General features: G+C 33.0%; 2 protein-coding genes across 4 annotated transcripts; both read right to left on the bottom strand.

Annotated features, from left to right (window-relative positions):
* Positions 1–62: 62 nt before the first annotated feature.
* On the bottom strand, positions 63–2,084 carry MTPB1 (metal tolerance protein B1). Of its 2 annotated transcripts, none has more exons than XM_085702186.1 (2): positions 1,639–2,084; positions 63–1,276 (listed from the first exon to the last, which is right to left on the bottom strand). In XM_085702186.1, exon 2 carries the CDS (start codon positions 1,264–1,266, stop codon positions 85–87), a length of 1,182 nt encoding a protein of 393 aa, XP_085558312.1. In that variant the 5' UTR covers positions 1,267–1,276; positions 1,639–2,084; the 3' UTR covers positions 63–84. The 2 variants fall into 2 exon arrangements, with proteins under 2 accessions (XP_085558312.1, XP_085558311.1); XM_085702185.1 differs by lacking the exon at positions 1,639–2,084 and adding an exon at positions 1,478–1,604.
* A 1,879-nt stretch (positions 2,085–3,963) lies between these two features.
* Positions 3,964–13,271, bottom strand: LOC146930711 (tropinone reductase homolog At2g29170-like). 2 transcript variants are annotated; one of them, XM_085702183.1, is made up of 5 exons: positions 13,168–13,271; positions 5,303–5,510; positions 4,968–5,184; positions 4,755–4,861; positions 3,964–4,348 (listed from the first exon to the last, which is right to left on the bottom strand). In XM_085702183.1, exons 1-5 carry the CDS (start codon positions 13,254–13,256, stop codon positions 4,166–4,168), a joined length of 804 nt encoding a protein of 267 aa, XP_085558309.1. In that variant the 5' UTR covers positions 13,257–13,271; the 3' UTR covers positions 3,964–4,165. The 2 variants fall into 2 exon arrangements, with proteins under 2 accessions (XP_085558309.1, XP_085558308.1); XM_085702182.1 differs by lacking the exon at positions 13,168–13,271 and adding an exon at positions 5,963–6,069.
* Between the last annotated feature and the right edge of the window lie 824 nt (positions 13,272–14,095).

Raw genomic sequence — 14,095 nt, 5'->3', positions numbered from 1 at the left:
AAGCACGTCTTGTGAATCTATATGAGTATGCGTCAAACAAACAATTAATAAGGTGAAAATAATGGAGCAGAAAAGAATATAACCTTACTCAATTTGTATCGTTACATGTTGTATTTGATAAGTGTTTTCACAATATTGTTTAATCACAGAAAGTAAATCAATGGAATTTATGCCAGGTTCAGCCACTACATGACAAGATAGAAACAGTTTTCCCACTGTTATAGCCCAGACATGCAAATCGTGAACCTCCTGCACTCCCTTGATACATCTAAGACCATTTTCCAGCTGAATGACATTAATCTCACTGGGCGTTCTCTCCATTAGAATGCCAAAAATATTCCTAAGCATTGGCAGAGTAGTACTTAAGGATAAAACAGAGAATATTAGAGTACATAAAAGATCAACAATAAACCATTCTGGTTTAGCCCATATTACTCCTCCAGCAATCATCACTCCAAAAGATTGAATCATATCAGTCATCACATGCAAATAAGCCCCTTGGATATTTATATTCAAAACATTAGTATTCTTCTTACCATTTGAAAGCATGGTAAGGTTCTCCTCATCAGTTATTTTAGGTAGTTCCTCCATCCCATGATCATGATCCGATCCATGGCATTGATGATGACTATGATCTTGACCATGATGACGATGATGATGACCGTGATCATGACTGTGCCCATGATCATGACCATGATCCGAGGCTCCAAAACCATGATGATGATCATGACCAAGCCATAAAACCATGATACAGTTAAGAACAAACCCAAATGTGGCAATTGCAAACATGAGCTTTCCATTCACTCTATCGTTTTTATAAACAAGTCTACCTACTGCTTCATATATCAAAAAACCAGATATGAACCAAATTAACTGAACAGATATAAGAGCACCTAAAACCTCAAGTCGATTATACCCGAAAGATTGATGAGGCGTTGCCTCCCAACCCGAAGCCCACACTGCAAACAGAGAGATTGCAAATCCACCAATGTCAGAAAGTAAATGTGCAGCATCACTAATAACAGATAAGCTGTGAGCTTTCAAACCCCCAATAAATTCAACAACCATAACAATAGCATAGAAAACTATTAGTAAAGAAAGTTTCTTCGCCGATTCATTTGATCCCCCAACACTCTTTTCCTTTGTGGAAAAACGACAAACAGAATTTTTGCGCGAGGATAGTGACAATGTTGTCATAGGTATTCCAGTTTCCTCTACCGATCTTGTATCTGAGATAGGTGCTTTCACGTGTTCCATTTGCTTCATTAAACCGAGCCTATAAAAACAAATAAACCACTCAGAAAAGTCATCTCAAAGGAACATTTAAAATTATGTATCAGAAGAAAAAACAGGCAAATGTTTGGTGAATTGTGCACATTTGAAAATTTCAATTCAAACTAAAGCTAGGCAAAGAACAACAAAAAAAAAGACATTTAAGTCAATACGGGTCGAGTAGGTTAAGCACAAACATGACTACCTCAAGAAATGTACATACAATAAACATAAAATTCCAAGGTTTATTAATTTATTTATTGTTACAGTTGGTAAAGTAAGAGAAACATAAAGAGATTCAAAACTAGACATCTACAACATAAGAATTAATAAGATAAATAAATTAAATAAAAATAAAAATTATACCAGCAAAAGAGAAGAATATAACGTGTAAAACCCAAAAGACGACAAAGATTGAATTGGGAATTGAGAATGGTAGATAATGATATTGATGAAGTTGGAACGAGGTAGTTGCGAAAAGGTGGAGAATAATAATAAAAAAGAATATTAAGGGGGCATTAAGATGAAGAAGACGCAATTGAGACATTGGTTGTTCGGCATCGCCGTATGTTGTCCTTTTGCACATACATCGGCATAGAGTTAGCACCAATCACCTAAATTACAGACAAAGACATAATATGTTTTTGGAAAGGAAAGAAATATGTTTGTGTTCTTTATATGGGTTTGCAGAGACCCTTTCTCTGGAAATGGAATCCGAATTGAGACAAAAAATAATAATATATTGATTTCCGTCAGAAATTAGGGGAAGAAAAAAAGAGCTTCTAGTTTTTCTGGTACAACAATTTCAGGTTACATTAACATGATATGGATTCCATTCCATGTATTTTATAGATAAACGTATAGGTATATTTTTTTCGAACAAGAAACGTATAGGGATATTATTAACTGAAATTAATCTTGGCCATTATTTTGAGATCCGACAGTTTAGATTAAAAATTAACTCAATTGTTTTATAAAAAAATAAAAATCCAATGGACAAGATTGATAAGTGTTTGACGTAATCGCTAGATTCCGGTGTGTATGAGTATCGAATTTATATCATCAAAATTAAAAAGTAGGAATATTGTGTTATAAACTAATTAACGATTTACATAATATATTATCAAAATAAATAGTGCATAAATTAAAGAGTACAATCATCATTCAAAATAAAACAACGATTTGAGACGGTGTGAGGCTGAGTCGGAGAAGGTGAGCAACAATCGAGTATGAAGTGAACCTTAGGTGATTTTTAAAATAGAAAGTGAGTAGTGGGGAAGTGAAAGAGTCGTGTGTCAGAGAGATGAGTTTAGGGTGAGTATGTGAAATAATATTAAAAAAAATTCTTAGTCCTCAAATGAAATTTGGGATGGGTAACTCAAACACGATCCATGCTTAAGTTGCGTCATTGTCACGTCTCTAATTTTTTTTACCATATCAACCTTGATCCATTGCATTCGGGTTGAGATATGTTGTAAGACCGAATTGCGATTCATACATCTTAATTTAACCTATCCTTATTGTGAGATGATCTTCTTACTAACTATCTCTAAACAATAATATGTTAAAATATTCATCTAAAATCACTTTAGTGATTTTCTTCTTCCCAAATTTTTTCAAGTTAGGATTCACCGTTTATCATATGCTTAGACCAACCGATTTGTGAAACTATGCTTCTTAGAGATCAAAATCTATTGCCATAGACAAAAACTTGAGTACTTATTTTTGTATGGTAGAAAATATTTGTGCATATTTATTTGTCGTTTTTAAAATTTAATATAATATTGATTATTGTTTTATCAATATTTTACTTTGTTATTTCTTACATAGAAAGAAATATATAAAATGAAGTATTAAATCATTAAGGCTACTATTAGAAAAGAACAAATAATTGTATCAATAGTAAAAAATTGTTACGTGTAAACAATAATTCTTTTCCCAAATAGGTTTGATTAGAGAAGATAGTAATAGAGAGATATATCATTCCATATTTCATGAACTGCTTACCCAAAAAATAAAGTGATCTCTTGTACAAGTAATTCGTAAAGTAGCAATATGCAACTAATAGAGCACAAATTCCCGAGAGCTTTTCCCAAATAGTTTTTTTGTTGTTGTTGTTGTTGATATTTCCCAATATTGATTTGTTTGGAATAATGGATATCCTAATAGAATCTAAAAAGTAGCATTATGCAATAATCCTCTGCATCAAGCTATCAACCACTAATGATGGCAAGAATCCACAACTAATACCACAAAAATCATCAGATTCTTATATGCATTTTTTTTTGGCCGGACCTTGCATATTACCATACGTTGTCTCTACCAATTGAGTTAAGCTCACAAGGACTTATATGCATTTGTTTACCATTAGTTTCTTATCGTCTTGCAATCATGGAAGGTTTGATTCTTCCTTTAATCTATCATCACACAAACAATCATTTCTCCATTTCTCACCGCATATTGTTGAATAAAAAGTTAAAGTCAGCCATTGAATAAAGATAATACCTATTTATAAAAAGGGATACTTTACACTTAGTTTACAACATCAAAGTACTCCCTCAAAATTTGTGTAAGTGCATTTGGACGACATTACAAACAAACTAACACAAATAGTCTCCCTCAAAGAAAAATATAATGCTTGTTTTAGAGACATCAACTAAAGATATAAATAAAAACGTAAATAATACAAAATTAAGATAATACAAAATTTATTTATAAACTTAAATAATACAACTATTACAAGTAGTGAGTTTGACTAATTAAAAAACTCATTGAAATAAAATGAAAACACGACTTATGTGTACGTGTAATAATAACCACCAACATTATTTTTTTTTGTCATTAGTTTAAAATAATAAGCTTTTCAAACTAAAGTCATGTTTGCAAGCCCAGCTTATTGTAGAAGGAGACAGTTGACAGTTAACCCTCCATCAATACAAATGGTCTGTCCTGTTATGAAAGAGGCTGCAGGTAAGCATAGGAATGCCACCAAGGAAGACACCTCTTCTGGTTCTCCAATACGTCCAAGAGGGGTTCTTGAAATGAAAGCATCGAGAAGTTTTTCATCTTTTAAGATCTGCAAGAAGGAAATAACTATGCATTAACATGTAACTCTTTTTTACATATTTATTCAATTATTATTAAAAGTCCTATATCGAATGAAATATGGCCTAAAAAACGAGTTTATAAGTAGGAGACAAGTAACACAGTATTAGCCGATTTTCTAGGAGTTGGATTAGACACAATCAAATTTTTTTGGTATGCGACTAATGAGTTGGACTAGTCCTCCCACATCGGACAAACTAGTTTTATAGAGTTGAGTTAAGCGCAACTCAAATTTTAAGAATTATATATCATCATTTGATATTATTTTCTCAACAAATATGTACATCGTGAGATGTAACTAGATAATTGTGAGTGAAACAATTTTTTTAGATAAAGTGTAAAATCATTATACACAAACAACAAGTATAGAAAATTACTTCTGCAGCAAGAGGGGTTCTGATTGGCCCTGGTGCAACACAATTAGTCCTTATGTTGTCTCTAGCCCACTCACATGCCAAATTTTTTGTAAGCTGGTTTATTGCTCCTGCATTGTAAATTACATATATATTTTAAAATTAAACATTTTTAGTTCAAAAAAAAAATAAAATTACAGTGTCAATTTTACTAAATTAAAACCATGAAATAGTTACCTTTTGCTGCACTATAGATGGTTCCTACATTTAGTGATGCTACCCCACCAATGGAGGACATGAAAACAATGCTTGCAGAGTTTGAAGCTTTGAGTAATGGATGTGCAAGCTGGCTTATGTGAAAAGCAGATTCAAGATTTGTATTCACCAGAAATGAGAAATCTTGCTCAGTAAAATCTAGTGATTGTTTTGGTATGTTTGTTCCCACATTGTTCACCTAAATTTCATACATAAATAAATAAATGTCGGTCTAATGTAACAAACTAAACAAATCCTATAAAAAGGTGAAAAAAATAGTAACTTCAATTTCATGTATTGTATTATTAATTGCTTACAAGGATATTGAGTTTGCCATTGAACTCAGAAGAGACTCTAGCTATGAGCTCCTCTCTTTGTGCACGAGATGACACATCACAGACTGAACCAGTGATTTTGTATCCTTTTGTGACCCATTGATGTAAGCATTCATTGAGTTGAGCTTCATTCCTAGCACAAGTGTGTACAGTGGCCCCTAGCTCTGCTAATTGCTCCACTATATCATACCTAGTCATAGTTTAATTCACATATATAAACAGTGAGAAAAATCATGATTCATAAATATTTTTTATATAAGACTATCATATTTAATTTGTTAAAATATTGTTCCATTGGTTATTATTAGTCAAAGTAAACATGTTTGACTTGCTTTACAAATTTTTCCAAACAAGCATCGTGACTATTGACTAGGTGAATTAGACTATTGACAACCAGGAAATTAGCTTTGAGTTAATTTAGAATTAGTTATAGTTTTAAACAAAAAACATTAGTTATGATCAATTAACTACAAAATTTGGGTAGCTAGCTAAAAATTAAAATAGTATATTTGTGACTAACTCAACTAATTTCATGATCTATGGTAGAGCTGCTAAAAGATCAATTAATTTGCAACAAGAGAAATAAGCAAAATAATCTGCACAAAAGAATAAGAGAAGAGGAAAAGAACAAAAGATAGCAACCCTATTCCTTTGGATCCACCAGTGACCAGAGCTGTCATCCCCTTCAAAGACCACTTACTATTTCTGCTACTTGTGTTTCCCTCTGCCATTTCTCCTTAATACTTGGTGATTCTACCTTCTGGTCTAAGGGGGTTTATATATGCATGGGAGTAAAGTTCAGAGTTTGAATGTAAACTACGTAACCAAGTAGAAGTTTTCATGTGTTTTTTCTTGTTTGTTTGACTAACTAGTTTTTTTAAATGCATCCTCCTTGCCCAATTATTAATGCCATGTGTTTTGCAAGTTAGTTTTGGGTATTGCTAATCGGTGTCATAAAAACATGGGAAATGTTAACTAGTGCCCCGGGCACTGGTTAAGGACTATAAATGGTAACTTTTTATGAAAGTTTGTGTAATAAAGTGCATTGAAAATTGAAAACTTTAACATTTTTAAAGAATAATTACTTAATATAGAATGTTTAAAGAGTGCCCCGGAGACACTCGTTAACAGGACCCAAAAAACATTGGTTAAGGAATCCACTAATGGAAACCTTGTCTTGAAATAAGTTTTTATTTTTGTCTCAACAATAAATACATTATTTTTTAATGCAAACTTACTAATTTTAACACTGTAATCAATGTTTCGAGGACACTTGTTTTCATTCTCCTTAGTTTTGGAGTGTTGAGGTAATAAAATATGTACTTTCTTTATATATATATATATATAATTCTTCATATATATAATTTTGAAAAATGATATTATAATATGTTTATGTATCATGTTGTTTTTTAATTTTTTAAAATATCAAATATATATTACAATGTATTTAAATATCTTTCAAAAAAATATATATATTTAAATATAGTCCAACAAAATATTTTCCTTTGAGACACAAAATTTAGGGTTAAATATGTTTTTGGTCCCTATAAAATTGCGACCTTCTAAGTTTAGTCCTTACTTAATTTTAATAGCTTTTTTAATGCCTACAAAAAAAAAATTTACTTATAATTTTAGTCCCTGCTAAAATAAATTTTGTTTAATTATCCTTAAACTCTTAAATTTTTTAACGATTATTTTTATACAAGTTTAGAACACTATGTAAGGTTCATTTACTAAAAACTATAATTTTTTAACATGAAATAAATTAAATATGAATTTTTTAAAACGACAAAAGTTTAAGATATAAGTAACAAAAATATGGACGTAGAAATCAAATTTTTGCGATATTTTTTTTTAGAGGACCTTTTAATAACGTTCTTAACACGCCTGTAAAAAATTGTTGAAAAACTTAAGAGTTTAAGCATAAATTAAGCAAATTTGGATTGAGTAAGGACTAATATTGAGTGCAGAAATTTTTTGTAGGGATTAAAAATGCTATTGAAATTAAGTAAGGACTAAACTTACAAGGTCACAATTTTGTAGGGACCAAAAACATAATTAACCCCAAAATTTAACATCAACATTGTATATACTCAAAAAATCATTGTATATGTTATAAAATATAGAGAGATGACTGATATATAAATAAAGGAAGAGAGAAAAGTATGAGAGAAAGGAAGTTTTCTTCTTATCGTTTCTATTACAAAGCTTCCTATTTATAGGAGAAAACTGAGCCACTGTTGTTTCATATGCATCGACACTGTTGCTTCATATGCATTTATTGTTCATAGGCGTGCTTGTTTTCTTTCACCTATGACATCCACTATAATATTTTATTAATATTTATAACACTCCCCTTTGGATGTCCATCGATGATATGCCTCATTAAAACCTTACTAAAATAAAATCCAGTGGAAAAAAATTCTAGTGAAGGAAAAAGAGTACAATATCCTTTTGAGTGTAATCTGCCTCGTTAAAAACCTTACCAGGAAAACCCAATGGGATAAAACCTAGGTGAAGGGAAAAAGAGTGCAGAATATATTTATTTCTCCCCCTCATGAAGACAAATATCTCTTAGATGGCGAAGACCAATTCTTGATACAAGTTTCTCAAATACTTTACTTGGGAGTGACTTTGTAAAAACATCTGCAAGATTGTCACATGAACGAATTTGTTTAATGTTGACATCACCATTCTTCTGAAGATCATGAGTGAAATTTTTTTTTGGAGAAATGTGTTTTGTTCGATCTCCTTTAATGTATCCTTCTTTCAACTGAGCGATGCATGCTGTATTATCTTCGTAAATTATTGTTGCATCCATTTTTCTGGAGGATAAACCACAATTCTTTTGTATATGTTGAATCAATGACCTTAACCAAACACATTCTCTACTTGCCTTGTGGAGTGCTAAAAGTTCTGCATGATTTGATGATGTTGCTGTTATGGTCTGCTTTACAGATCTCCATGAAATGGCTGTTTCTCCACTTGTAAACAAGTAACCTGTTTGTGATCTACCATGATGAGGGTCTGACAAATAACCTGCATCTGCATAACCAATTAATTCTAGTTTGGGTACTTTGGGATAAAACAATCCCATATTCATTGTACCTCGAAGGTAACGAAGTACATGCTTAATTCCATTCCAATGTCTTTGTGTAGGTGAAGAACTATATCTTGCTAATAGATTGACAGAAAATGATATATCGGGACATGTATTATTAGCAAGATACATCAATGCACCTATTGCACTGAGATATGGTACTTCAGGACCAAGTATTTCTTCACCTTCTTCTTGAGGTCTGAAAGGATCTTTTTTCACATCTAGGGATCTAACAACCATTGGAGTAGATAATGGATGAGATTTATCCATGTAAAAACGCTTTAACACTCTTGTTGTGTAAGCTTCTTGATGCACAAGAGTCCCGCCATTTAGGTACTCAATTTGTAATCCAAGACAAAACTTTGTCTTTCCTAAGTCTTTCATCTCGAACTCTTTCTTTAAGCAATCTATGGCTTTTGGAAGCTCTTTAGGAGTTCCGATAATGTTTATGTCATCAACATAAACAGCAATTATAGCAAATTCTTTTCCAGATCTTTTCATAAAAATACATGGACAAATGGAGTCATTTTTATATCCTTCCTTCAGCAAATATTCACTGAGGTGATTGTACCACATGCGTCCTGATTGTTTTAGCCCATAGAGAGACTTATATAATTTTATGGAGTAGTCTTCCCTAGATCCTGAACTATTTGCTTCAGGCAAATTAAATCCTTCAGGGAGTTTCATGTAAATGTCACTGTCAAGTGAGCCATACAAGTAGGCTGTAACAACATCCAACATGTGCAAATTGAGCCCTTCATGAGCTATAAGGCTAATTAAGTATCTAAAAGTAGTTGCATCAACTACAGGTGAGTATGTCTCATCAAAATCAATTCTGGGTCTTTGGGAAAACCCTTGAGCAACAAGTCTTGCTTTGTATCTTGCAATTTCACCATTCTCATTGCGTTTTCGGACAAACACCCATTTATATCCAACTGGTTTCACGCCTTTAGGTGTTCGGACAACAGGTCTAAATACTTTTCTCTTATTAAGAGAATTTAATTCTGCTTCAATTGCATCTTTCCATTTTGGCCAATTTTCGCTTTGTCTACATTCTTTTATAGACCTTGGTTCTTGATCCTCATTATCATTTATCACATTTAGCACTATATTATACGCGAAAATATAGTCAACGTTAACTTCATGTCGGTTCCATTGTATTCCATTGGTGACATAATTTATTGAGATCTCTTGATTTTCATGTATTTCAGGTATCTGATTAGGTTCTTCTGGAACTGAAATATTAATTATGTCAGAAGGCTCTTTTAGAGTTTCTATATCCTCTTTTGGGTCATCTTTCCTTTTAGCTCCTTTGCTTGCTCGAGGATTTTTATCTTTGGAACCGATTGGTCTACCACGCTTCAAGCGTGGTTCAGACTCATTTGCAATTTTAGATTGTCCAACAGGGACATCCATTTTTATTGGAGCATTAGCAGCTGGTATATGTGATTTAGTCACACTTTTTGGATCAGTGAATGCATTTGGTAATTGATTTGCTAAACTTTGCAAATGAATTATCTTTTGAACTTCCAGTTCACATTGTTTAGTTCGAGAATCAAGATGAGATAATGAAGATTCATTCCAACTGATCTCCCTTTTTAGCTGCATTTTCTCTCCCCCCTAATATTGGGAAATTTGATTCATCAAAATGACAATCATCAAATCGAGCTGTAAATAAATCTCCTATTGTTGGTTCGAGATACTTTATAATGGATGAAGATTCATATCCAACATATATTCCCAACCTTCGTTGAAGACCCATCTTAGTGCGTTGTGGTGAAGAAATTGGAACATACACCGCACATCCAAATATTCTTAGATGGGAAATATTAGGTTCTCGACCAAGAACCATTTCTAAAGGGGAGGAGTTATGATAACTTGTTGGCCTGATGCGAATCAATGATGCAGCATGCAAAATTGCATGTCCCCAAGTGGAAATGGGTAATTTGCATCTCATGAGAAGTGGTCTTGCAATTAACTGTATACGCTTGATAAATGATTCCGCAAGTCCATTTTGTGTATGAACATGTGCTACGGGATGTCCAATGTCAATCCCAATGGACATACAATATTCATTAAATGATTGAGAAGAGAACTCAGCGGCATTATCAAGTCGTATTTTCTTGACAGGATAATCAGGGAAATGAGCTCTTATTCGAATTAGTTGAGCTAGCAATCTCGCAAACGCCTGGTTGCGAGTTGATAATAAACAAACATGTGACCATTTAGTTGATGCATCAATTAAAACCATAAAGTATCTAAATGGTCCACATGGTGGGTGTATTGGCCCACAAATATCACCATGTATTCGCTCTAAAAAATTTAGAGATTCACTTCTAATTTTTGTTGGTGATGACCTGATTATCAACTTCCCTTGTGAACAAGAGGTACATGAAAACTTATCAAATTGAAGATTCTCCTGGCTCTTCAACTGATGACCACAAGAATTATTAATTATTTTTCGCATCATTATAGACGTGGGATGGCCCAACCGGTCATGCCAAACAACAAATTTATTATGATTTGTAATCTTCTGGTTTACAATCACATGTGCTTCAATTGCACTTATATAAGTGTAGTACAAACCAGAGGAAAAGGAAGGTAACTTTTCCACTACACTTATTTTATCCAAATTATGTCTCGTTTCAATATTTCCTTCATTTCTTGTTTCAATATGATATCCATTTAGACGAATATCCTTGAAACTTAATAAATTCCTATGAGACTTGGGAGAATATAATGCATTCTCAATGTTTAAATTTGTTCCTCCACACAATATTACATTAGCTCTTCCGGAGCCTTCAATTATTTTTGAACTTCCAGATATAGTACTAACACCGGTTTGTTGCTTTAGAAAAGAAGAGAAATATTTTTTATCCTTGAAAATTGTATGAGTTGTTCCACTATCAGCGAGACACATATCTCCATTATTGGGGTTAATGTTAATACTCATTCTATCTAAAAATGAACAAATAAGAGATAAGTATGAATATAAGAATTGCTATAAAACATTTATTATTATTAGATAAAAACATAACATAAAACAAATAAATACAACATAAAACTGTAAAATTTTATTATCATCAGATAAAAACATAACATAAAACCCTTTTATTATAAGAAAATAAAAGGTACTCTTAAACATGATTATTTATTGGTGGGGTTTTATTTCTGGACATTTTCATCTCCAATGAGATGATCAATCATTCCATCAGGATCAGCAAAGAAATCAGCAGCATCTAAGTGGGTACCTTCCATATTACCATAATCATCTTCATCATTTTCACATGTAAAATGCGTTTCAGCCCTTTTATCCTTATTTTGAAGTGATTGTTGGTAAAGATCAACAAGATGTTTTGGCGTACGACATGTACGACTCCAATGACCTTTGCCTCCACAACGATAGCAAATACTCTCATTACTTTTGCTGCTTTGACCAATATCATTCTTTTCAACATTTTTCATCTTCTGGTGGGAAAATGTGTTTTTGTTTTGGTGAGAGTATGTGTTCTTGTAATCTCCATTGTGATTACGATTAAAACCAAAACCACGTCCCCTTCCATGACCACGACCACGTCCACGTCCACGACCATGACCATAGCCACAACCACGACCACGAGTTTGTCCATAGTGATCATGTGTTGCTACATTCACTTCTGGGAATGGAGCACTACCAGTGGGACGAGCCGCGTGATTTTTCATCAAAAACTCGTTATTTTGTTCTGCCACAAGCAGGCATGATATCAAGTCACAATACCTTTTAAAACCCTTTTCGCAGTATTGCTGTTGCAGGATCACATTAGATGCATGAAAAGTGGAGAATGTTTTTTCTAACATCTCCGCATTAGTCACTTTTTCTCCACACAATGTCAATAGAGAAGTAATTTTAAATACAGCCGAGTTATATTCGATTACAGACTTAAAGTCCTGTAAACGCAAATGCATCCATTCGTTACGAGCATTAGGAAGGATGACAGTTTTTTGATGGTCAAACCTTTCTTTTAAATTGTCCCAAAGAACTTTTGGATCTTCTATGGTAAGGTATTCATTTTTTAGATCCTTATGAAGGTGGTGACGAAGGAATATCATGGCCTTAACCTTTTGTTGTTCAATTGTTACTTTTCCTTCTTTTAAATTAGTTTAAATCATACCTAGTCATAGTTTAAATCACATAAATAAACAGTGAGAAAAATCATGATTCATAAATCTTTTTAATATAAGACTATCATAAGCTAAATTAGTTCACATAAATTGGCATATACGACCATCATATTTATTTTGTTAAAATATTATTCCATTGGTTATTATTAGTCAAAGTAAACATGTTTGACTTGCTTTACAAATTTTTTCCAAACAAGAATCATGACTAAACATGTTTACTTTGACTAGGTGAATTAGACTATTGACACCAAATTTCCTGGTTGTCAATAGTCTAATTCACCTAGCCATGACTAAATTAACTCAAAACTATTGACTAGGTGAATTAGACTATTGACAACCAGGAAATTAGCTTTGAGTTAATTTAGAATTAGTTATAGTTTTAAACAAAAAACATTAGTTATGATCAATTAACTACAAAATTTGGGTAGCTAGCTAAAAATTAAAATAGTATATTTGTGACTAACTCAACTAATTTCATGATCTATGGTAGAGCTGCTAAAAGATCAATTAATTTGCAACAAGAGAAATAAGCAAAATAATCTGCACAAAAGAATAAGAGAAGAGGAAAAGAACAAAAGATAGCAACCCTATTCCTTTGGATCCACCAGTGACCAGTGCTGTCATCCCCTTCAAAGACCACTTACTGCTTCTGCTGTTTGTGTTTCCCTCTGCCATTTCTCCTTAATACTTGGTGATTCTACCTTCTAGTCTAAAGGGATTTATATAGGCTTAATTGCACTTTTGGCCCCCTATCTTTGCAAAAGTTGCGGTTACAGCCCATTAACTAATTTAAATACAAACAGCCCCCTAAGTATTGATTTTTTGGCAGTTTTGGCCCCCTGGTCCATTTTTGCCTTGGTCAACGCTGACGTGACACCCAAACCCTTTATGTTTGGTGCCACGTGGATATTTATTTTTTATTTTATTTTAAATCTTGCAGGCTTTTTTTGGCTTTTTTAAATTGGATGAAATTAAAAAAAAAAAGGAAAAAGAAAATAGAAAAATAGAAGAATGGAGAAGAAGAGAGATTTTCGCCCATCCTCCTCCTCCTCCTTTCATCAATATGACGACGAAATTCATCGATCTCGAAACCCAAAACGGCGTACGAATGCCATGGAACGTAATCCCCGGCACAAAACAAGAATCCACAAACGTCGTCGTTCCCGTCGCCGCCATCTACACTCCGATCAATCACTTCCCTACCATGCCACTCCTCCCATACTCTCCTCAATCCTTTCTGCATTGTCGATTTCGCCGCCAAGATCTGGATCTGTTCGTTTTGTTTCCAACACAATCATTTTCCTAATCATTACGCTTCAATCTCTGAAGATAATATTCTCTCAAAAAAAAATCTCTGAAGATAATATGCCTGCTGAGCTTTTTCCTCAATACACAATCGTTGAATACGATTCCGTTAACGATTTTGGCCCGCACGTGCCTCCGGTGTTTTTGTTTGTTGTTGACACGTGTGTGATTGAGGAGGAGATTGGTTTTCTTCGATCTGCGATTTCTCA

Source organism: Medicago sativa, chromosome 4 (assembly GCF_051527215.1).
Source record: "Medicago sativa cultivar Bolivia chromosome 4, Bolivia_mono, whole genome shotgun sequence".
Taxonomy (NCBI): Eukaryota; Viridiplantae; Streptophyta; class Magnoliopsida; order Fabales; family Fabaceae; genus Medicago; species Medicago sativa.
The sequence above is the reverse complement of the archived record's forward strand: the minus strand, read 5'-3'. Positions and strand labels throughout refer to the sequence as shown.

Excerpts from the sequence above, each read along its gene's own strand:
- MTPB1 (XM_085702185.1), bottom strand. The coding sequence starts at position 1,584 with ATGTCTAGTTTTGAATCTCTTTATGTTTCTCTTACTTTACCAACTGTA. Across the intron at positions 1,277-1,477 it reads TTGTATGTACATTTCTTGAG|GCTCGGTTTAATGAAGCAAA; the intron begins GTAGTCATGTTT and ends TTGTTTTTATAG.
- LOC146930711 (XM_085702183.1), bottom strand. The coding sequence starts at position 13,256 with ATGGCAGAGGGAAACACAAACAGCAGAAGCAGTAAGTGGTCTTTGAAG. Across the intron at positions 4,862-4,967 it reads CATCTATAGTGCAGCAAAAG|GAGCAATAAACCAGCTTACA; the intron begins GTAACTATTTCA and ends TTTACAATGCAG. Across the intron at positions 4,349-4,754 it reads GAACCCCTCTTGCTGCAGAA|ATCTTAAAAGATGAAAAACT; the intron begins GTAATTTTCTAT and ends TCCTTCTTGCAG.